The sequence below is a fragment of the Piliocolobus tephrosceles genome, chromosome 3 (assembly GCF_002776525.5).
Source record: "Piliocolobus tephrosceles isolate RC106 chromosome 3, ASM277652v3, whole genome shotgun sequence".
Classification (NCBI taxonomy): domain Eukaryota; kingdom Metazoa; phylum Chordata; class Mammalia; order Primates; family Cercopithecidae; genus Piliocolobus; species Piliocolobus tephrosceles.
Genome location: NC_045436.1, coordinates 104,533,447 through 104,556,062, shown reverse-complemented (window position 1 = coordinate 104,556,062; position 22,616 = coordinate 104,533,447). Strand labels below are relative to the sequence as shown.

The 22,616-nt window shown below is 37.4% G+C and overlaps 1 protein-coding gene across 5 annotated transcripts in view; it reads right to left on the bottom strand.

Annotated features, from left to right (window-relative positions):
- WDFY3 (WD repeat and FYVE domain containing 3) overlaps window positions 1–22,616 on the bottom strand; it is a 315,830-nt gene that overhangs the window by 32,289 nt on the left and 260,925 nt on the right. For all 5 annotated transcript variants that reach the window (XM_023222515.2, XM_023222514.2, XM_023222517.2 and 2 more), the window contains 10 exons: window positions 21,022–21,190; window positions 18,032–18,195; window positions 15,037–15,185; window positions 13,804–13,924; window positions 12,833–12,918; window positions 10,621–10,701; window positions 6,781–6,835; window positions 6,396–6,515; window positions 2,535–2,652; window positions 1,474–1,580 (listed from right to left, as the gene is read on the bottom strand). In XM_023222515.2, coding sequence (XP_023078283.1) covers window positions 1,474–1,580; window positions 2,535–2,652; window positions 6,396–6,515; window positions 6,781–6,835; window positions 10,621–10,701; window positions 12,833–12,918; window positions 13,804–13,924; window positions 15,037–15,185; window positions 18,032–18,195; window positions 21,022–21,190 — 1,170 coding nt within the window. The remainder of the gene's footprint in view (window positions 1–1,473; window positions 1,581–2,534; window positions 2,653–6,395; window positions 6,516–6,780; window positions 6,836–10,620; window positions 10,702–12,832; window positions 12,919–13,803; window positions 13,925–15,036; window positions 15,186–18,031; window positions 18,196–21,021; window positions 21,191–22,616) is intronic.

Below are 22,616 nucleotides of genomic sequence, written 5' to 3'. Positions count from 1 at the left end.
ACCATTCCCACCTGACAGCTTCTGTGAAGTTCAAGAGCTTGAAAACTCCAACTATATTTGGTGACATTTCAATTTCCCATTATCCTACATTAAATGCACATTTTTAATAAACATGAAACATCTAATTCTCTTTGGTGTAATCCTTACAGAGGGTTCTCTCCACATTTGTTTTATAACCAGACTGAAATTCAAATGTAAAGATTTTAAAAAGTCATCCAAAAAATAGTAGATTTTAAAGAGAGGACAAGGCTGCAAGAAATATGAGTTCTTCCATAGTTTGATGATGCCATCACAAGAAAAGATTCTAATGTAAATCACCTACAGTCGGAAACATTCAAATTATGTTTTGCTAATTGTATAAATTAACATGATATGCAAGTTCTCATACTAATGAGAATTAAATGGAGAATTAGAAAAGGTGATCAGTTACAGACTAATAAAGCAAATTAAAATAGAAAAGGGATATTTTTGACTACACAGCCTCATAGGTACACTACCCATCTTCTTCAGTAAAGCCCCCTATGCTGCTGTGTTTTAAGTGGACATGGTGTACCTGTCTTATGATGCTCACTGTGGGAAAATGCCAAAGTCCATGCCATGGCTGCCAAGGCCTGCCATACAATCTAGCCCCTGTTTCCTTGTTGACCTCTTCCCTTACAACTAACTTTCCTCCTTACTTACCCTATTCTAGACACACTGGCCACCGGGCCGCTCCTCAAACATGTCAGGTACAAGCCTGCCTTAGAGCCCTTGCATAAGCTCTTCCCTCTGCCTGGAACATGTATCTCCAGATGTCTGCAGAAGCAACACCCTTACCTCCTTTAGACTTTTCTTCACAGGAGACCTACTCTGACCACTCTACTTAAAACTGCATCCCACCCTGCCCAACCTCCTGTCCTCCCCACCTCCCATCCCCCTTTCCGGACCTATATCTTTCTGATAGCTTTTATCACATTCTAAAACACCTTACGGTTTTCTTATTTTTGATATTTGGCTGTCTCCTTCAACTGAAATACATAAACTGCACAGGTAAGGCTTTTCTCTTTATGAACTGAAGTCCTCCCAAGTACCTGGAACAGTGCCTGGCACACAGTAGGTATTTATTAAATATTTGCTGAATAAATGAAAGAGAATGTCCAGAAAAGCAATCATAATCGAGGAAACAGAGAATGAGCTGGAATATATCATGTTTTTGTAAAATAAAAATTGTTTAATTCAACCAGTTAGGGCTGGTTGAAAAATGTATGCTACTTATATATTTGATTAAAGGATGCTGGTACTTATTTGTTCTAAGCGAACTGTAGTTCATTAATCAATTTTGGTCCAACAAAATTCTACTTTAGTTATGTAACTACTTTGTCATTAAAACTTCACAGAGCTTCTTATAATGGAAGATAATGGTATTTTAAAAGGTGACATTTTAGATAGAAGAGTCTAGTATAAAATAGAAAAACCTCCAATTTAAAGTTTTACCTGTAGCCTTAAGAATATCTGTGTGAAAGGCTCCATCCTCACAAGGTATGAGGCCACAATCATTGCAGATGAATAGTGGGTCCCATAGTGGTATGCGGGAGTTTCTCCTGTTTAAGAAAATTAAAGCATAATTGAAACCAAAAGAAGAAATATGAAAAATAAAATCAGTATTACTTTATGTTTGAAAATAATAGCCCATGTGATAACTGTGACACTAAATGCAGTTAGTACTGGCATTTTCAGCAGGAAAACTTCATGACACCACTATCCCTCTCTTCTATATTTGACAGTAGTCCAAATTAAGTATAATTCAATGGCCTATTCCCACCAACTTAGTATGTCTACCAATTTCATGTTTTGAGGCTTACTATAATAGTTAACCCTTAATAGTAGACCATCTTCCACTAAAGCAGGATATTCACTTATAGTTACTTTTTTATTAGGTTCTGGCTTTGCAATTATATATTTCTCTAAATCGTTGTTTATGAATATTAAGCACTTTTTATGTACTTTTACTACATATTCTCCTTGGCAGAGAGGGGGAACAAAAAGAGTTCACATAGGACTACAAGCTTAGGCTTTCTTTCTCCTTTGTTTTGCTTTTTTGAGGGAGAAACACAATAAACATTAAACATAATAAATAACATGTAAACTATATAGTTTTAGAATACAGTCATTTTGTTTAAATGCGAAAGAGTTCTAAAAATTGCCTCAATAAAATTAAAGACAGACAATAAATTAAAGTGTGGTTCCTGGACTAAATATGATTAGAGACAGAGGCAGATTATGATGGGAAGTTTCTGTCCTATGCAAAGCAGGAATACTTAGTTTTCCACCAATACTCTAATAAGCTATTTAAAATGCCTTCTAAGCATGGCCACAATTTGGCATGCAAACCTGATTCCTCTGCTATAATCATCTGCATATATGTGTGGACATATAATATATATAGATATGATATATAAGAAATTTGAAGGAGGATGTGAGAATGTCAGACCGCTACATAATGACTTACTTTTGAAACTTGGGTACAAGGTCCAATGACAGAAAAAGTTCCTTACCATTAGGATCCTCCCAGTCTTTATATCGCTTCTTATACTGAGCTAATCGTTCATCTGTTTGTGCTCCCATTGGCTTAGCCAGGTTTCTAAACGTCTTGGGATTAGTAAGATCCACCTCCTAAAATACAAAATGTAACTCAATTTCAAGTTACTAAACACTGTCTAGCCTCACTAACATAGATACAGTGGCTATAGTGGACAATGATGATTTATAAACACACTAGTATCTATGGGGTCAAGCTGGCATAACTGGACTCCAAAATAATGTTATGTACGTACTGTTTATCCACACTTTACAGACAGGCACATGGGAGTTTGTTAACCGATTCAGTTGGAAGACAAGTGCTTTGGAAATTATGTGTTTCACAGAGGAAGCCACTAAGGATCCAGGTTTACGGGATGAGGATTAAGAGGGAAAATGCTTCCAAATCTTGGCAAGGACCCAGCAGGAGACTGTGGACACAATAGCTCCAATTCATCGTTAACCTCATCACTCACATAATTGGAGGATCAGATCTCCCTTCTGTGTCCTCCTTCCCTCCACCCCCACCCTATCTCCCTCCAACGTTACTTCTGAGCATTTCTTCTCAGAGGTGATCTGGAACTGATATAAACTAGAACACTCAGTAATTCTTTCACCTCTAAAAGATAACATCACACCAGATCAAGTAACTTCCCAATGAGACGGATTCTTCTAGTTTAACAGAGATTACCTTACAAGTTGATGAGTTGACCCAATTCATATATTTAAAAGGAAACTAAAATTTACTCCCTGAGGATTTTGAAAGTAGAAATTTGAAATATGTGCCTGTGGCATATTTGTGTCCTTTTTATAGGACATCATGAATAACCAGTTTTGCCAAACTTTTATTTTTAAAAATCTTGGGCAGGAGAAACTGATTTACATTTCTGAATGTAAGTCAAGTTAGCATATTTGTTATCTCAAAATTTATATGTAAAGTACCTCGTTTATATTTTCTGGTTAATTTAACAAATGTTAAAGTATGTACAAAGTGCCAGGCATCATCCTATGGGCTGAGAGTTGAGAGAGAAATAAAATGGTCTGTGTGCTCAAGGACCTTGACCCTATGACTGAGTAAAGTCAAACAAATAGCAGGACTATGCTGTAAAAGGAAGCTCCATGATTAAAATGGTGGGGAAAAAACCCAACATAGGAACCATATTATACAACTATAGGGCAGTGTGGGAGTAGAAGGCAGAGGAGAAAAAGAACAGAAGGGTCTACATCACAGGGCTGGTACGTGAGTGTTTCCTGAAGGATGAAGTGGAGCTGGTCAGTTGAGTTAGTTGGTGGAGAGAAGAAATGCATGATGGGCACCGGGCAGGTCAGGCTGTGTGTGAAAAGCCACTAAATTACAGGAGAGGGATCTGGGTGCCCCATGATAGCTGTTCTGGGAGGACATGAGGAATATATACACAAGAGCTACAATGAAAAGGTTGCTATAGTGAGGATTTTCAACTCTCTCCCAAATTATGATGGTGATTCACTAAATAATTTTATTATTTATTTATTTTTACTTCATTATTTTATTTTATTTTTTTGAGACAGTTTCTTGCTCTGTTGCCCAGGCTGGAGCACAGAGGCATACTCTCAGCTCACAGCAATCTCCACCTCACCAGCTCAAGTGATCCTCCCCTTTCAGCCTCCTGAGTAGCTGGGACTACAGATACATGTCACCATGCCTGGCTACTTTTTTGTATTTTTTGTAGAGATGGGGTTTTCCATGTTGCCCAGGCTGGTCTTAAACTCCTAGACTCAAGCAATCTGCCCTCCTTGGCCTCCCAAAGTTCTGGGGTTACAGGTGTAAGTCACAGCACCTGGTCACAGAATGATTTTTTTATTTTATTTTATTTTTATTTTTATTTTTATTTTTATTTTTTGAGACGGAGTCTTGCTCTGCCGCCCAGGCTGGAGTGCAGTGGCCGGATCTCAGCTCACTGCAAGCTCCGCCTCCTGGGTTCACGCCATTCTCCTGTCTCAGCCTCCCGAGTAGCTGGGACTACAGGCGCCCGCCTCGTCGCCCGGCTAGTTTTTTGTATTTTCTATTAGAGACGGGGTTTCACCGTATTAGCCAGGATCGATCTCCTGACCTCGTGATCCGCCCGTCTCGGCCTCCCAAAGTGCTGGGATTACAGGCTTGAGCCACCGCGCCCGGCGTCACAGAATGATTTTAAACAGGGGGATGACTCAATTAGTGTTCCTGAAACTGGCTGCAGTGTAGAAGGCATAGTGAAGGAAGGAGAGACTACAGCATCAAGCCCAGTTAGGAGGCTGCTGCAACAGTCCAATAGAAGATGCAGAGGGCCTGAAATGAGACACTAGGTACACTGATGGAGACGAAGGTAGAAATGCCTTGGCCACTGAGCAGACATGGACAGTAGGAAAAGTATAATTTCCAGCCTGTAAGACAGTATGGATGATGGTGCCATTTCCTAAGATGGGGAACACACAGTGAGGGTCAGAATTGTATCGGGAGAACGAGGTAGAGAATTGAAGGTTCAGTAATGGGACCTGTCATGTTCATGTGAGAATGTGAGATACATATTCAAATATGGGTTGACAAAGTACTCCACTCCTTTCTCAGAAAACCACATTTCTTTTGGACTTCCTGTCTCTTTAAAAATCTACATTTTCTTTCTAACTTTCCTTGATGGACTTAAAGAAAAAAAATTTTCACTTATCAATCTTTACTCCTGATCTCTTCTTTTCCTTTTATTATTTATTATGTATTAGGTATGTAAATTAACTATACAAGCAAATATATAGATTCAAACATCAAATACACTAACGTACGTCCATGCATATAGGGTAGATTTCCTTTCATTCTTTCATTAGACCAAAATTTTCTGAGGATAGAAGCTTTATCCTTTTTAACACGTTGATGTCCAAAATTTCTGAAAGGATAAGCAGCCATGATTCTAGTGAATAAGAAGGTCTAATGAATTTCTGTATTTTAAAAACAATCTTTTTGGTTGTTTACCTAGGGCTAAGTGACTTTTGTTTTGCCTGCTACGGTTCATTTCTGAACTAATCAGATGTCTATCAGACAGGAGGTAAAGGAAGAGAGGAATCAAAACATTCATATGCTTCTATCTGCTCTTGATTTTGAGACTTAAGTCAGGTACATGTTGAATTGTTGGAAATCTTCTCCTAAGGCTTCCTGAAATAGTATAAAAATTTTCTTTTATGCGGCAGTAATGTTTTGTAGAAGGGTTACTTTGTGTTTTCCTTACAAACACTTCAAACTACACAGATGGATTCTGACATCCACCAGTAAATGCAAATTAATCAGCACTTAAAAAAAACGAATAGATATTATGAATTAATGGCCAGTACTCAGTAAGTTGGTCAATTATCCAAACTTTTTATATGTCTGTGCTAAATGCTTCTCATCTATTTGAATTAAGTGTCTGTGCCTATTGAGAACATTAAACTACAAACCAAATAAAACATTTAGGCAACTGCAGTTTTTTTGTTTTTGTTTTTTTTTTTTCTTTTCAGAGACAGAGTCTTGCTTGGTAGGTCACCCAGTCTGGAGTGCAGTGGCACAATCTTGGCTCACTGGAGCCTTCACGTCCTGGGCTAAAGCAATCCTCCCACCTCAGCCTCCTGAGTAGCTGGGACAACTGGGGTTTGGCACCACGCCTGGCTAATTTCTGCAGTTTTAGTGGAGACAGGGTTTTGCCATGTTGCTCTGTCTGGTCTTGAAATCCTGGGCTCAAGTGATTCGCCTGCCTCGGCCTCCCGAAGTGCTGGGATTTTAGGGATGAGCCACTGCACCCTGCTTCAATTGTAGCATTTTAAAATTATTTTTGAAAATGTGTTCTACTAAGATTTACCTCTGAGTCGTAATCTGCAAGGATCCAGGGGAAGACAGGATACTGCATGAGATCATTATATGATCTGCCAGCCAAAGTGTTCAAATGCATCAAATATTGGAAGTTGCTGATTTCACCTCTCTGGAAAAAGATGAATATTCATTTTTGAGCAATCAATTATTTCCACTATGTTCAGCTTTTAAAATTTTATATGCAAAATGATGTAAAGGACAGATACTTTTTAACAGATTTCAGAACAATGAAATACTTTTTTTTCTAAAAAGAATGAAAATAAAACATTTTCTCTATGGTATATATTTTATGGATAATTAAAGTGCTTTTAACTGTATGACTTCTACTCTTAACTACAAACGTCTAAGGAAGCTCATATATTCATTAAATTTACCTCCCATCTCTGAGTCACAGACTTCTCTCCAACCAAAGTGCTAAGCAACCCAGATCTAAAAGCAATACATAATACAATAAATTAGAAGCAATAAAATTTTAAATCTGAAAAATTATAAAGTTGAAAAATTTAAGTCATCTGGTCCAGGAATTTTTCAAACTATGGAGGATCTATCAGTGGGTCATAAAATCAGTTTAGTGGGTTGTGATCAGCATTTTGAAATATATAGCAACATAGAACCGAATTGAAGAAAACAGAGGACATCAGAAGGCATCACATACATTAACGGACAGTATTTTCTTGTGAATTTTGTTTGAGTATTTATAACTCAATTTATGTGCCTTGGGATGAATGTAATATGTATTTTTTACTCTAGGCCATATTCAAAAGAGTTGGAAGAACATTGTTCTAGTTCAACTTTTTTTTTTTTTTTTGAGATGGAGTCTTGCTCTGTCACCCACGCTGGATTGCAGTGGCATGGATGGACTCGGCTCACTGCAGCCTCTGCCTCCTGGGTTCAGTGATTCTCCTGCCTCAGCCTCCTGGGTAGCTGTGATTACATGCACCTGCCACCACGACCAGCTGATTTTTGTATTTTTAGTAGAGGCATGGTTTCACCATGTTGCCCAGGCTGGTCTTGAACTCCTGACCTCAGGTGATCCTCTCATCTCGGCCTCCCAAAGTGCTAGGATTACAGGCGTGAGCCACAGTGCCTGGCCTTCTTTTTCTTTTTAAAACTATTTTATAATTTATTTTTTGTAGAGATGGGGTCTTGGTATGTTGCCCAGGTCGGTCTCAAGATCCTGGCCTCAAATGATCCTCCTAACTCGGTCTCCCAAATTATTGGGACTAGAGGCATAAGCCATACTCTAACCATAGTCTTTCTTATTTTTACTATAATCACTAAGTAAACAGATCCAAGGATACTTAATTAGAATAATTGAAATATTATATAATACTCTGTACATAGTACGTACATAATGCATTAAATAAGTGAATGAAAATATGAATATTGTATAACAGGAAAGTCATTGCTGTCCAGGTCATTTGAAATTTAAGCATTACTTTTTTGGGGACAGTAGACTTCCTTAAAATGTTATAAAATCTTATTTAAGGTTTATCAGCTTTATAATATTGATAATTAATAATTGGTCATGGAACCAGGAGAAAGTATTTACATATTTTCTCTTCTGAAAGGAAATTAATACATTTGTAAACCTTAGGTCCTACACACATCCAGCTCAATGGTACTATTTTCCACTTTGAGATAGTCTTTCCATTAGGCAAATTGAATGCACAAGATACTCTCTTTGGAAAAATAGCCATGATCACTCTTCAACATCGTAAGAAAGAGGACAACTGAAATGGAAGACTAAAGTTGGAAATGAATTTCTGTTTCTTGCCTCTGAGCTCTTAAAAGTTCTTTAAGAACTGCCAACTCAGCACAGGAAGTAGCAAGAACAAAGAAATAGCAAGTTTAAGATTATCTAGGAAGCAGTAGCAATTTGCTTACAAGTAGAAAAAAGGCTCATTATGTTTTTAAGGAAATCTTTCACTTCCTGTATTTATGTTAAGAACAACACAACTGATTAGGAGCAGAACATGTTTCTGGGGTTAATAAAGCATGTATTTAGCATTGTATTTGCTAAGGCTTTGCTATAAAAAAATAAAAACAAAACTTAAAGAGAAATACAAAACGTATATAGATGCACACAGATTGGAATCAAATTTTATTTACAAATTACATAATCTCTAGAACTTTCAAAAGTAATTTTCTTGCATGCTCTAATAATTAATTTACAGCCCCAAAGCACTGCTTCTTTCCAGTGGATTATAAAGGGCTACCACTTATTGAGTGATATAAATGGAACTGGGTCTATGGATTCTTGAAATGGCTACGTCATCTAGAAGGCATCACTAAGATGAAATGAGGCTGTAAAGAGCATAAAGGAATCACTGACAGTTCAGAATACACAAAAACAGAAGTTTAAATGTAAATGTCAAAAAGCAAAATTTAGAGGAAAACTGGGAAATCTGCAACAAATACGACAAGCAAAGGAGTAATACCTTATGGTAGAAAAATCCTACACAAATTGATAAGATCTCAAAGGAAAAATAGGCAAAAGATATGGACAATTTACAAATAATGATTTTAAATGGCTTATAAACATGTACAGAGCTCATGCTTACTACTAATAAAAGAAATATACATTAAAAAAATGAGAAAACATTTTATAAAATCAATAAAATAAAAAAATTAATATACAGGCTGGGCGCAGTGGCTCATGCCTGTAATCCCAGCACTTTGGGAGGCCAAGGTGGGTGGATCAAGAGGTAGGGAGTTCGAGAGCAGCCTGGCCAATATGGTAAAACCCCATCACTACTAAAAATACAAAAATTAGCCGGGCGTGGTGGCGTGCACCTGTAGTCCCAGCTACTCGGGAGGCTGAGGCAGAAGAATTGCTTGAACCCGGAAGGCAGAGGTTGCAGTGAACTGAGATCATGCCACTACACTTCAGCCTGGGCAACAGAGCAAAACTCCGTCCCAATAATAATAATAATAATACACAAAGTTAGCAAGTATCTATTGAGACAAACTTATCCACTAATAGTACAATATAAACGTGTATAGTTTTTATGAATATCAAGTTGGTCTTGTGTATCAAGAGCCTTAAAATTCCTACTCTTTGTTTTATTAAGGGGACTCTACCACAATAAAGTAATGAAGAATCATAGCCAGGCATGGTGGCTCATGCCTGTAATCCCAGCACTTTGGGGGGCCAAGATGGGCGGATCCCTTGAGGCCAGGAGTTTGAGACCACCCTGGCCAACATGGCAAAACCCCTTCTCTACTAAAAATACAAAAATTAGCCAGGCATGGTAGCACATGCTTGTAATCCCAGCTACTCAGGAGGCTGAGAAATGCTCAGCCTGATGCTGAGAATCGCTTGAGCCCAGGAGGCAGAGGTTGCAGTGAGCCAAGATCATCCCATTGCATGCCAGCCTGGGTGACAGAGGGAAACTCTGTCTCAAAAGAAAAAAATTAAAAAAAAAAATAATAAAGAAGAATCACATTTCCAGTCTTATGATAAGACAACCTGATAAACACCCGGCGTGGTGGCTCACACCTGTAATCCCAGCACTTTGGGAGGTCGAGGCGGGCAGATCACCTGAGGTCAGGAGTTTGAGACCAGCCTGAACAATGTGGCAAAACCCCGCCTCTACTAAAAATACAAAAATTAGCCAGGTGTGGTGGCAGGCACCTGTCATCCCAGCTACTTGGGAGGCTGAGGCAAGAGAATCGCATGGACACAGGAGGCGGAGGTTGCAGTGAGCCAAGACGTGCCATTGCACTCCAGCCTAGGTGACAGAGCGAGACTTCATCTCAAAATAATAATAACAATAATTTAAAAAAAGGGAAAACCTGATAAAGATGAAATATCCAAAAATTACATGATGTTTTATATATATGATGAATAGGTAGCAAATGATAGTTATGTTTCTGAATAGTTTTTTTAAAGACAAGAGGTAATATTTAAATATAACACTGAATAGAAGAAGCAGGATAAAAACTTGTATTTAGAGTAAAACTCAGTTATGCACACAACAATGTACTCATGCTTTAAAGAACAGAAGGTAATTGATCAGAATGTGAGCAGTGATTTGACATAGTGATTATGCATACCTTTTTCTTTTCTTCCTTTAGTTTTCAGTACTTAAAAAAAATTTTGCAACCATCAGGGGAAAAACACTCATTTAAAATGTTAAATAATACTGTCCAGATATGAATCATCCCAATTTCACTATTAAACTGTAATATTCAAGGAACAAACCACCTACCCCTGCTCCACACTCGTGTTTGGTCGTTGCCCAGATACAGATTCTGAACTGTCCGTTAGAGATGGCACTACAGCCAAAAACCTGAAAAATTTAAAACAGCATAAAATTGAAAATGAAGTCTCAGTCAGGATCTAATAGGAAGCTTAAGAAAGGATGATTCGTTTAGATGTTCATAGTTGCAACTACCCTCCCATAACCCACTAAGTGGCAGGCAAAAGGAATATATAATAATTAGAATACTCTTTGGGTTATAAAAAAAAATATGATGACATCCAGAGCCAAATATGAATGCCCATAACAAAATCTATTATTTTGGACTTCTCTGAATAGGAAACAATTTCTTAGCACTAAAAACAACAGCACCTTTAGAAATTAAAAAATCAGATAAGTAAAAGTGAATCTCAATCACTTTACTTAGCTCTTCCCATATGTGAAGGGAGTTTTGGGTTACCAATCAACATCCACAGGTGCTTTATTTGAACCACCCTCATTTCCCAGGTGCTCACAGGTAATATTACTGTACTGCAATGAGAAGCAATGTTGGATGGTTTAGTTATTCCTCATGGAAATAATCTGAAATATAAAATTTTCTATAATAGAGGGATTGCCAGGATCTACATCACCCTTCAAAGAACAAGAGAATGCCTCTCATCTACATGGTTAATTCAGAATAGCCTTATTATTCACACATTCAAGAGAATTATCTTTAAATACCAGAGATATGTGTTGCTTTTCCTTTTTTAAAAAATTTATAGGCTGAGTGCGGTGGCTCATGCCTGTAATCTCAGCACTTTGGGAGGCCAAGGTGGGCAGATCATGAGGTCAGGAGATTGAGACCATCCTGGCCAACATGGTGAATGAAACCCCATCTCTACTAAAAATACAAAAATTAGCTGGGTGCGGTGGCACATGCTTGAAATCCCAGCTACTTGGGAGGATGAGGCAGGAAAACTGCTTAAACCTGGCAGGTGGAGGCTGCAGTGAGGCAAGATCATGCCACTGCACTCCGGCCTGGTGACAGAGCAAGACTCTATCTAAAAAAAAAAAATTATTATTTTTTGAAACAGTGCCTTGCTCACTCAGGCTAGAGTGCAGTGGTGTGATCATGGCTTACTGCAACCTTGACCTCCTGGGCTTAAGCAATCCTCCCACCTCAACCTCCCATTACAGTCATGCGCCACAATGCCCGGCTAATTATTATTTTTTTTTTATAGAGACAGGGTCTCACTATGTTGCCCAGGCTGGTCTTGAAGTCTAGACCCAAGTGATCCTCCCTCATTGGCCTCCCAAAGTGCTGAGGATATGAACGTGAGCCATTGCATAGCCTGGCCTGTATTTCGCTTAAAAGGTAAATTTTAAATATAGTTTATTAAAGATAAAAATATGCTTAAATTAGACTATCTGCCTTATTTAGCTATACTACTTTTTCAAGGATGAAGGTATCCAACATCCCTTCCATGGCCAGAGAAAAGTCCCACGTAAATTAAATTTCTAAGGGAACTCAGTCCTTGCATTCAATAGCAAGAAACCGCGTTGGCTTCATTTTGGTAAATACAAAGAAACCTTATTTTGAAAGTAAAGGTTTATTTTTGGCCAGGCACGGTGGCTTATGTCTGTAATCTCAGCACTTTGGGAGGCTGAGGCGGGCGGATCACGAGGTAAGGAGATTGAGACCATCCTGGCTAACATGGTGAAACCCCCTATCTACTAAAAATACAAAAAATAAGCCGGGCATGGTAGCAGGAGCCTGTAGTCCCAGCTACTCGGGAGGCTGAGGCAGGAGAATGGCGTAAACCTGGGAGGTGGAGTTTTAAGTGAGCCGAGATCAGGCCACTGCACTCTAGCCTGGGTGACAGAACGAGACTCTGTCTCAAGAAAAAAAAAAAGAAACTAAAGTTTTATTTTTAAAGCTACAGTTTCATCATCCTTTGTATGTAGAGACACAGGACTTAGTAATAAAAGTAGTTTTTGATGATTTCTACTATAAGTTAGCAGGAGGAAAAATGGTATGTCACAATAGAATTGCATTATTTTAAAAGTTAGAAGAACAATTGTTTCAAGAAGCTGGCAAAAATAATACAAATTATTTTCTTCAAAGATGTTGGCTCAATGATCTAAATTCTAGATTTTAAAAAACTAGCAAAACTGAGAAAAGATTCCCCCTCCCATCTCTTCCCATAGTAGTACACAAAGTGTTCCTAACAAACAAGACCTTTGATAGACTTTGTTTCTAATTCCTTTCTGAAAAGCAAGGAGGTAATTCCGTCCATCTCCAGAGAAAACTTCCACAGCAATAGGCTGAAATGATCAGAGAGAAAAACATTAAGAAAAAACAGAAGTTCACAAATAAGATTATATATTAACTTTTCCACTATGAATTTCTACAATGTTCAAGAAGTTAATTTGCTAACACTTTTAAAGTCATGAATTCCCTGAAGATTAAGCTACAAAATAAACAGATATTTTTTATTCTGCTCAATTTATTTCTAAAGTCTTTAATAATAGAATAAAAATAATTATTATAAAATTACAATTTTATAAAACTATAGTAAGGATGTAATTTTTATATTAGAAGAAAACTAAAATGTTGATTTGGATAGCTACAGGGAAAGATGGATAACAAAGATAATCACTCAGATTTTAGGCTGTGTTTAAACAAGAGAAATACATTTGTACAAAATTATGCATCCACGTGACCTGAGGTGACCTGAGTCTGTCTATAACCAAATCTAAGGATTATTCTAAATGCAGATCCTGGCCGGGCACAGTGGCTCATGCCTGTAATCTCAGTACTTTGGGAGGCCAAGGTGGGTGGATCACGACGTCAGGAGATCAAGACCAACCTGACTAACATGGTGAAACCCCGTCTCTACTAAAAAATAAAAAAAAATTAGCTGGGTGTGGTGGTGGGCGACTGTAGTCCCAGCTACTCAGGAGGCTGAGACTGGAGAATGGCATGAACCCGGGAGGTGGAGCTTGCAGTGAGCCTAGATCACGCCACTGCACTCCAGCCTGGGCGACAGAGCAAGATAAATAAATAAATAAATAAATAAATAAATAAATAAATAAATAAATAAATAAATGCAGATCCTATTGAGGGTTTCCATGGCACATAGCAATTTTTAAATAATACATTTTCAGAATAAAGAAACAGGACAAAACAGTACTACTAAATTGACTCACCTGCAGGAGGTATCTCCTTTTATGAACTTCCTTGATATCTTCATATGCAAAAATGCTGCATGTTCTCTTAAGTTGACTAGGGCCTTGCCTGGCTCCTCTAGGGATAATTGGCTCATGCATACTACAGGTAGCCAAGAGAAAAAGCAAATAAACAAAAACACAGCAAGAGATAAATTTACTGTTCCACAAAGGGTGTGCTAATTTTAAACACATGAACAGGATGGAGGAATAATATATATCAGAATTTTCAGTTAAAAAATACATTTAAAAGAAGAATTTGTTAGCTACCTGAGATACAAGGAACCCCCTTTGATGAATGCAATTTTAAAAATTCCCCTATTACTGTCAGGACTAAGTTATTCACCAGACATGGTTAGCACAGTGCTTCAGCTCACATACTTCTGGGGCCCAAGAAAATGTCTTAATTTATCAGAAAAAATATCAACTTTTAGGTAGAAAAAGGTAGAATGTTTTAATATGTGATTATATTTATACCATTAGTCACAACATATAATTTTAAATATTTTTGTATGGAAAAAGGACCCATAAAAGTCTTCATGTGACCCTGACTGTTGTTGAAAGTAATTATTTGAAATATCTCCTAGGAATGAACTACAGAAACAATGTTTGTATTCAAGGGTGCTAGGAAAATGTTAAAGAAGAGAAGCAGCCAGCCTGTTGATCTTCTAAGCCCTAAGCTTCTTATCCTTTTTCTAGCTTGGTCTCTCTCCTGAGTTTTCCACTACTCACTATTACTTTCATCACAGGACGGCTGAAGAAAAGGAAGACGCCTACAACTCAGTCAGTAAATCTCTGCTAATGCTTTAGTCATGCTGTTTCTAGGGTACTCAGTACCTGATGATGCTCTTTCATTTTTAGGAGTATTGTGCAGTTACCTGCACTTTCTCTACAATTGTATATCTGCTATATTTTTTTAAAAGGACAATTTATAAATTCAGAATTTATAAATATATAGATTATAATATAAATAACTCGGAATGCACAGAAATAAATGTTATTTAGGTTTCATCTTGATAAAGAAGCCAAACATTTTCATTATTACCTTAAAATAACTGAATATCATCTTTGTGAATATGTAATAATGAATACACACAAACTGAGAGAGAATATTACCTAGAACACAATTTTTTGATTAAAAAAGAAAACTATGCAAATATACTTTCTGTCTTCTAAAGACAGCCATACATTGTCTCTCTTCATTCATTTACTTACTTAGGAGGTAAGGTTTCAATATCTCTTATTTCCCTTGTTGCTGTCATGGTAAATCCATCAATCACATAAAAATGCTCTTTACCAAAAAGAAGGAGCCCCTCACTGGTATCTAGGCCCTGGACTCGAGCACAACGGTACATGTGTTGGATCTATAAAGAAGCCCATAAACATTCATTAATACAGGTATTTTGTAAAGATCAATTTTTGTTAGACTATTATGGCATCCCTAGAGCTAAGCATAGTAAATCAGAGTTTAAGCATATTGAGAAGAATAAGCTTTGATTATAGTCTGATTTGCATCTGACTAGAGTACAACTAAACAATTCCCTCATACCCATCCACTCATCTGCCAATCCCATCTCTCTCAATATTCTGGGTGTACTTTCTGTAGGCCAGGCACATATGCACTAGCTTCTAAAGTGAAGAACATTAGATAAGGCTCCTGCTCTCATGAAGGGAGACAGACACAGCAAGCTTGGCAGGAAAGGGAATTGAGGCATACATGTAAGGAGATTAGAATAGGACTGTGTTGTATGTGAGGCAAGATGATACAGAGTGAAAATTGCGGGGCCTGCTAACTCAGGGTAAATTTCCAGTTCTGCCACTTAGTAGACCGGGTCAAGTTTCTTAATTTCTGTGAGCCTCCATGTCTTCATTTGTAAATTTCTAATTGACTTGTTGTGAGAATTAAGTGAGATAATGTACATAATCAGGTTAGGAATTATTGGTTGCTTTCTCTTCCACACAGTTTACCTTCTTTTTCCATCATATCCCCTGGAAATGGAACTGTAGAATTTGTTTCTATTCATTCCCTACCTGGATTCTGCTCCCTGGAGACTATTGTAGTGTTTGTTGCAAAAAGCCAAGCTTGGCAGAAGTTGTGTTTTCCTCATAGGAAGGAGCATTGCTAAATCTCTCAAAATAAGTATTGTTTTCTCTCCAAAGGGTAGTATCTAATTCTTTGTAAAAACTCTTTCTTGCTTAAACTTAGTTCAACATGAATCAAGACAAAAATCAGCAATTAAATCAGAGTTAAACAAATGTCAATTTGAATACACTTCCCACACTATTAAAACTTAAAGCAACTAGAGCAAAAACTGTACTCATGAGATTAAAAGTTTTAAAAATGAAAGCATTGTAGTAAGCTTTCTACAATATCTAAATATAAGTCAATTTTCATTGCTATATCTGATCAATCCTGATATACTTTAAAAGCTTCTCTATTACAGTATATTTATGTGTATATACACATACATACATACATATATTATATATACACACATACACATACATACACACACACACACACACACACACAATGCTTATTTCCTAAGTGTATGGCTGGATTAATTTTCAAATGCTAAAAATTTGGTGTGACCAGCATCCAGACCAAGAAACAGAATGCTCCCCAGTCTGTAGAAGCCTTTCTTGTGCTTCCTTCATATCTGGGGTACTTTTATAGTTACATGATCTTTTCCTAATGTGTTGTCATTCAATATTAATTAGGGCATACATTTGAACACAACTGTTTTGATTATACTCCAATTTCTAGTGACTACTTAGAGGGTATACCCAAGATCTAATATAACAGACAAAAGAACATCCTTTAAAAAGGTGATATTCATGACACATTCAAGTCATTCATTCCCTTGTTTATTCAACCAATCATTCCTTCATTCAAAGGTTTATTGGTTGTCTATTATGCAACTGGACCTGTGTAAGGCAATGAGATAGGGATAAGACACAGTTTACCTATAAGGAGCTCAAAATCTAGGACAAGAGAAAGATACTGGAGCAAGTAATTATGACATAATACAGAGTGATATATATAAGGCATCATGAAAGTACAGAGGAAGGGTATCCAACCAAGCCTGAGCTAGCAAAAGAGTCAAAGAAAGCTTCCTATGTTTGACTATTAAACACATCCAGATAAATGGGATAACACACAGGATTTATTAGGATAAAGGTTAAGCAAGTAAAAGGAAGAGGGGCATTTTGGCAGGAAAAAACAATATGAGTGACATGGTTTGCATGTGTGTCCCCTCCACAGCTCATGTTGCAATGTGATCCCCATTGTTGGAGGGGCGGCCTTATGGGAGGTATTTGGGTCATGGAGGTGGGACCCTCACGAATGGCTTGGTGTCGTCCTGGCGGTAATGAGTCCTCACTCTATCAGTTCACACAAGAGCTCCTTTTCTTACCATGTGACAAGCCTGCACCCCTTCATCTTTTGCCACGAGTTAAAGCTTTCTAAGGCCTCATCAGAAGCCAAGCAGATGCTGGTGCCATGCTTGTACAGCTTGTAGAAGTGTTAAGCCAAATAAACATGTTTTCTTTATAAATTATCCAGCCTCAAGTATTCCTTTATAGCAATGCAACATGGACAACACAATGAGTAAAGTGCAGAGTGGAAAAAAAACACAACATGGTGGGTGTAATGAACTCCAAGGTGTACCAGGCTGCAGGGGATCAGGCTACAAGACAGAGTCAGTGGAATGAGACCAGAGAGGTCGGCAGGGTATTGGAGGTTGAGTGAGAAATAGGAAGGTGATATCTTCTGTGAGTGAAGGACAGTAGGGGCTAAATAATCCAAGGCTGGAGGTGACAGTCCAGATTGGCTGAAGCTGCTGGTAGGTTATTACTGGAATTACGGAGATGTAGAAAAAAATGCAAGGCCAGATTGCTGAATAGGCTGTCTACATGGACTTGAAATAGAGAATTATGGCAAGATCTGCAGTATAGAGGAAGACAGAGAATTAGGTGCCAGTTGTTAATACTGTATCTGATGAAACCTTATGCTGTTTAATGTTTCAGGGGAGTGAGAAAACCCTTACAGAAGAGAGAAGTAGAGTACTGAACCCAAAAGGCTGCTTAAAGCTGTATTTTATTACAGAGGCTACAGCATTTACTTTCCACAGCTACCCTATCAACTCATGTTGTCTTAATAATATGTTACTGAAATATTTACAATCCTTACTTTTCAGAAGCACAATACCTTTTCTCCTTCCTCTAACAGACGCAGTAAGGTAGCATTATCTGTTTTCTCCTCCTCTTCTATGGAGCTGCCCTCCGCAATCTGGTCTTGTAGCTGTTCCTGGTTCTCCTCATCTCCTCCATCAGGTGCAGATCGGGAGCGTTTTAGAGGAGGCTTGACCAAACCTACAGTATAATAACCAAGAGGGCCATGTGGCATTGTAAGGACCTTGTGCGGAAGCAGTTTAGTCTCATGTAGTCCCTTCTACAGATTTCCAATTTGAGACAATTCTGGAAGGTATAGGGAGGTAGCACATTCAGTGGTTAAGAACATAGTCCTCTGGAGTTAATGACCTTGGAAAATTGTTCAACTTTCTGAACCTTAGTTTCTTATCTAAAAAACTGGGACAAGAGCCAGGTATGGGCAATATAGCAAGACTCGGTCTTAAAACAACAACAACAACAAAAAAACACCTGGTACAAGTACAGTATCTTCTAAGAGGATTGTTGGACTACATTAGGTAATTCATGTAAAGTGCTTAGCATTATGCTTAATACATAATAAATTCTCAGTAAATATCAGGTGATGATGATAACAGAACGCTATAATAGTAAGAATAGTGTAGCTTAGGTAGGTGTCATTAAGGGGATACCATGAATAAATAATCAAGTATTGTCACAAAAATAAAGATAGCAAACTATAAATGTGATTATGACTGGGTGCAGTAGCTCATGCCTATAATCACAGCACTTTGGGAGGCCAAGGTGAGCCGATCACCTGAGGTCAGGAGTTTGAGACCAGCCTGGACAACATTGCAAAACCCCGTCTCTACTAAAAATAAAAAAATTAGCCGGGTGTGGTGGTGCATGCCTGTAGTCTCAGCTACTCAGGAGGCTGAGGTAGGAGAATCGCTTGAACCTGGGAGGCAGAGGTTGCAGTGAGCTGAGATCATGCCACTGCACTCCAGCCTGGGTGACAGAGCAAGACTCTGTCTCAAAAAAAGTAAAAAATAAACATGATTACAAGATATCCCACCTATTTGGAGGGCTCTTGAAGACTATTTCATGCCTCATTTCACAAGTGGCAGTATGGCTTTTCATACATGAATTAATTTGATCAAAATACCAGGTCTGAAAGAACAGAATTCTTTATAATACAGGGACATATAATTTAATCTGCAGATTAAGGAAACATTTTACTACCTACATTTTGACAACTTTTTAATAATCAGAGTAGGATAAATTAAAATCAGTTGATAGTAACCAGTGAGGACCCAAACTATGAGAAATCCTTAAAATACATGCTAAATCACATATTTTGATTAAATTAATACTCTTTGTGCCATCCAAAGTAACACTATACCTTCCTGTTACAGTTGCTCTAAGCACTTTGGAATAGCACAAGTCAGCCTGAGTCTTATCCTCTGAATATTACTTACCAGAGGTTCTGCTTTGCCTTGAGAAGAGCCTTGTTTTCATATTCGAACAAGTGTAATAAGTAAGCAACAGAGATCAAATCCTCCAGAGAACATCCACAAGGGGAGAAAGCTTACAGCTGCATTATTTTTAGCTTAATGAATCAAAACCTCCATTTCTATGTCTAGCATAATACCCTGTATATTTGTGCTTTTAGCTCAATTAGAGATTAGGAAAATCAGGCCAGAGAAGTTAAGAGCCAATGACCCAAACACAATCTATCAAACTCTGTGGATTATACCTTGGCTTGTATCCAGCAATAGCTTTGAATCCAATTCAGTAACTGTGCTGGTGCAATGTCAACAAAATTAGAAGTTCAACTACCAAAAGTTTCAGTGATTTTATCAAAATGTTGGATCAATTATAAAATGTTTAGTAAGTCATAGTCATCACATGAGAGAACAGGTATAACAACAGGAGAAACTGATCACAATTTAAATAGTGTTTTTTGTTGACTCAGTCCTATACAGATTGTTTTAAAACAATCTGAAACTAATTTTTAATTTATTAACTCATGAAAACTCATTTTTAATTTCTTAATTTTTAATTCTAAAACTGACTTTTAATTAAAATCTTAATTTACACTTTAGGGGTGTATAGAATATGCAAAGACTTTTGAATTTGTGTTGAATCAGCGGCTTAAAAAGATTAAAACAACGAATTGATTTACTTACTCGAACTGAATCCTCATTCTGTTCTAGTCATGTGTCAAAATTTATAAAGTAAGAAAAAACAATCTGTCTTTGAGAAAAACTCATAAATTAGAAAATGGAAACATAGAGCAGTGAAAAATCACTGAAACTCCTATAACGGACAAGCGCAAAGTACTATCAGTGAACAGAGGAGTTGGAGAAGACTTTAGAGAAGGATGATTTTATACATGACCAGTGAGTTTAAGACTGAATAGGATGTGTTAAGGTAAAGATAATGAAGAAGCTGTAGAAAAGAAGAAACCATTTCAGGCTGAGGGCACCAATGTAAAAGTACAGAATCTGAAAGTCTATGGACATTGTAGTCCAATTCATCATCTATTCAGCTCCTACAGTTTAGATCTGGGATAATCTCTCTCAACTCATAGGAAGAAAAACCATTATTCCTTACTATTGGCTAATATGCACTAATTACAGGTTTAGTAGTTACTTTAATTTTATAAATATTTAGTTATTAAGCCCTTAACTTAAACTATCAAGTGCTAAGGCACATGTTCTCAAGACCTTCTGAGGCTGTGTCATGAAAAAATACATATGCATATTAAAAAAAAACCTAAATATCAAGTGCCATTGAGGATTCTGAGAAATACAATGAAAAAAACATTAAGCCAATGGGCACATGACATTCATTTGTAGGCAATAAACAAGAGCAAGTGTCTTTAGTTCTGACAAAGAAATCCATCGTTAAGAAGGGTGAGATGGTAAAATATGTATGGATATTTTAAAAGTTGGGCCTACTATTTACAGTTGCTCAAATTTTTGTATGAATTCAAATACAAGAATGTTCCAAAACCACTTTTAATCCAAATCAAAAAGGCAGGCTGACCTCTGACTTTAGCAATAGTGTCTTCCCCATGCTCTGGTTCTTGCTGAGCAGCTTCGCCTTCTGAACTCTCCACAATGGTGTCTTGGACAATGGCGGGATTGCCAGAGGCCAGTCGCATGTAGTACTCTTTACTGTCATAACTCACGGCTCTTCTGTATCGAGCAGGTTTCTAAGAAATGACAAAAGAAGGTGACTGAGATGACTATCATCCAGAATTAAAACATAATATTCTCGAGGAAAGGTATGGTGTCAAGGTGTGTTACCTTTTTAAAGGGGCTTTTCATAAACTGTATGTATACACAGTAAATCCACATTTTTGGGTTAGGTTTCTCTGTTTTAAAATTCCATTGAATTTTTTAAAGACATACATAAAACAACAATATTAGCAGTTTTGGTCTTCCTGAAATAATCTCTAGCCAAAAAACGTTTCTGTGTTAGTGCAGTGTGTCTTCTTTGGTGTATGAGAAAACCTCCCCATCCTGTAAAGAGAATGCTCACTATTGAAGAGCATTGAGCTGCAAAGAGCCTGTCTAGTCTGTGAGGAGCCTGGAACTTCGCTCCCACCCCAAGTGAAGTAATTAGGTCAGGCCTAAAGGTCCACACACTCAGAATAATCAGTGTGAGTGTGTAGTTCAAATACTTGGAGGTAGAGACTCAATTGCCCTATTCTTTCCTATATTCCCAGGTTTCACTGAGAATGGCCAAAACCTTCTTCAGATCCTTCTATGAGTCCTGACCCAAAAAGGAATCAAGAAGTTTTATGCCAGTTGACACTCTGGTTAGCTTGCCACTGCAAGCTGCTCTCTCCAATTTGCTCATTCTCATTGTCTGTGGTGTAAAGTAATATGATCCATAACTAACTCAACTAAATGAGTATATTAAGAACATACAGCAGTCCATTTTGAGAAATTAATTACTTAGAAACATAAGGATTTGATGTTTTAGAACATGACACACGAACATTTCTTTTCCTGATTAGCCTTTATTCTCAAAACAGGTTCTCCAACTGACTTAAATTGTTTTCCCCTTAAAATCATAGAAGATGAGAAACTAAGATCTCAAATATCCTACAAAATATCAGACAGAGGGAAAAGTTGGTATGTATCTAAGATCCTTGGATCGGAATTAGACCCAGACCATGGATTAATAATTTTAAAAATATGAAATCTGAAACATGCTTTAAAACCTTCCCCTTCTAAATATGACTTTACTTTCCTATAAACAAGAATATGTAATTTTAAAAATTCTACTATCAGTCTACTCTTCAAACTCAAATAGTCAATATGCATCATTTACAACAATGCCCTTTTCAAGCAACATTTTTTTTAAGTGATTTCCAGCTAAAGTGGAAAACAAGTATCCTTTGGGTGAGACATGTAGAATGAGATACTGAACCAAATTTTAGGTAAAAAGATAACTAATGAAGCCACATTAATCTTTTTTAACTTCAGGCACAGAGCAAGGAAACAGAGTTGCCAGCGAACTGAGGAATGATATACAGCAAATGGAGACTGAAAATATTTCTTGACACAGGAAAGAACTGAGGAATGATATACAGCAAATGGAGACTGAAAATATTTCTTGACACAGGAAAG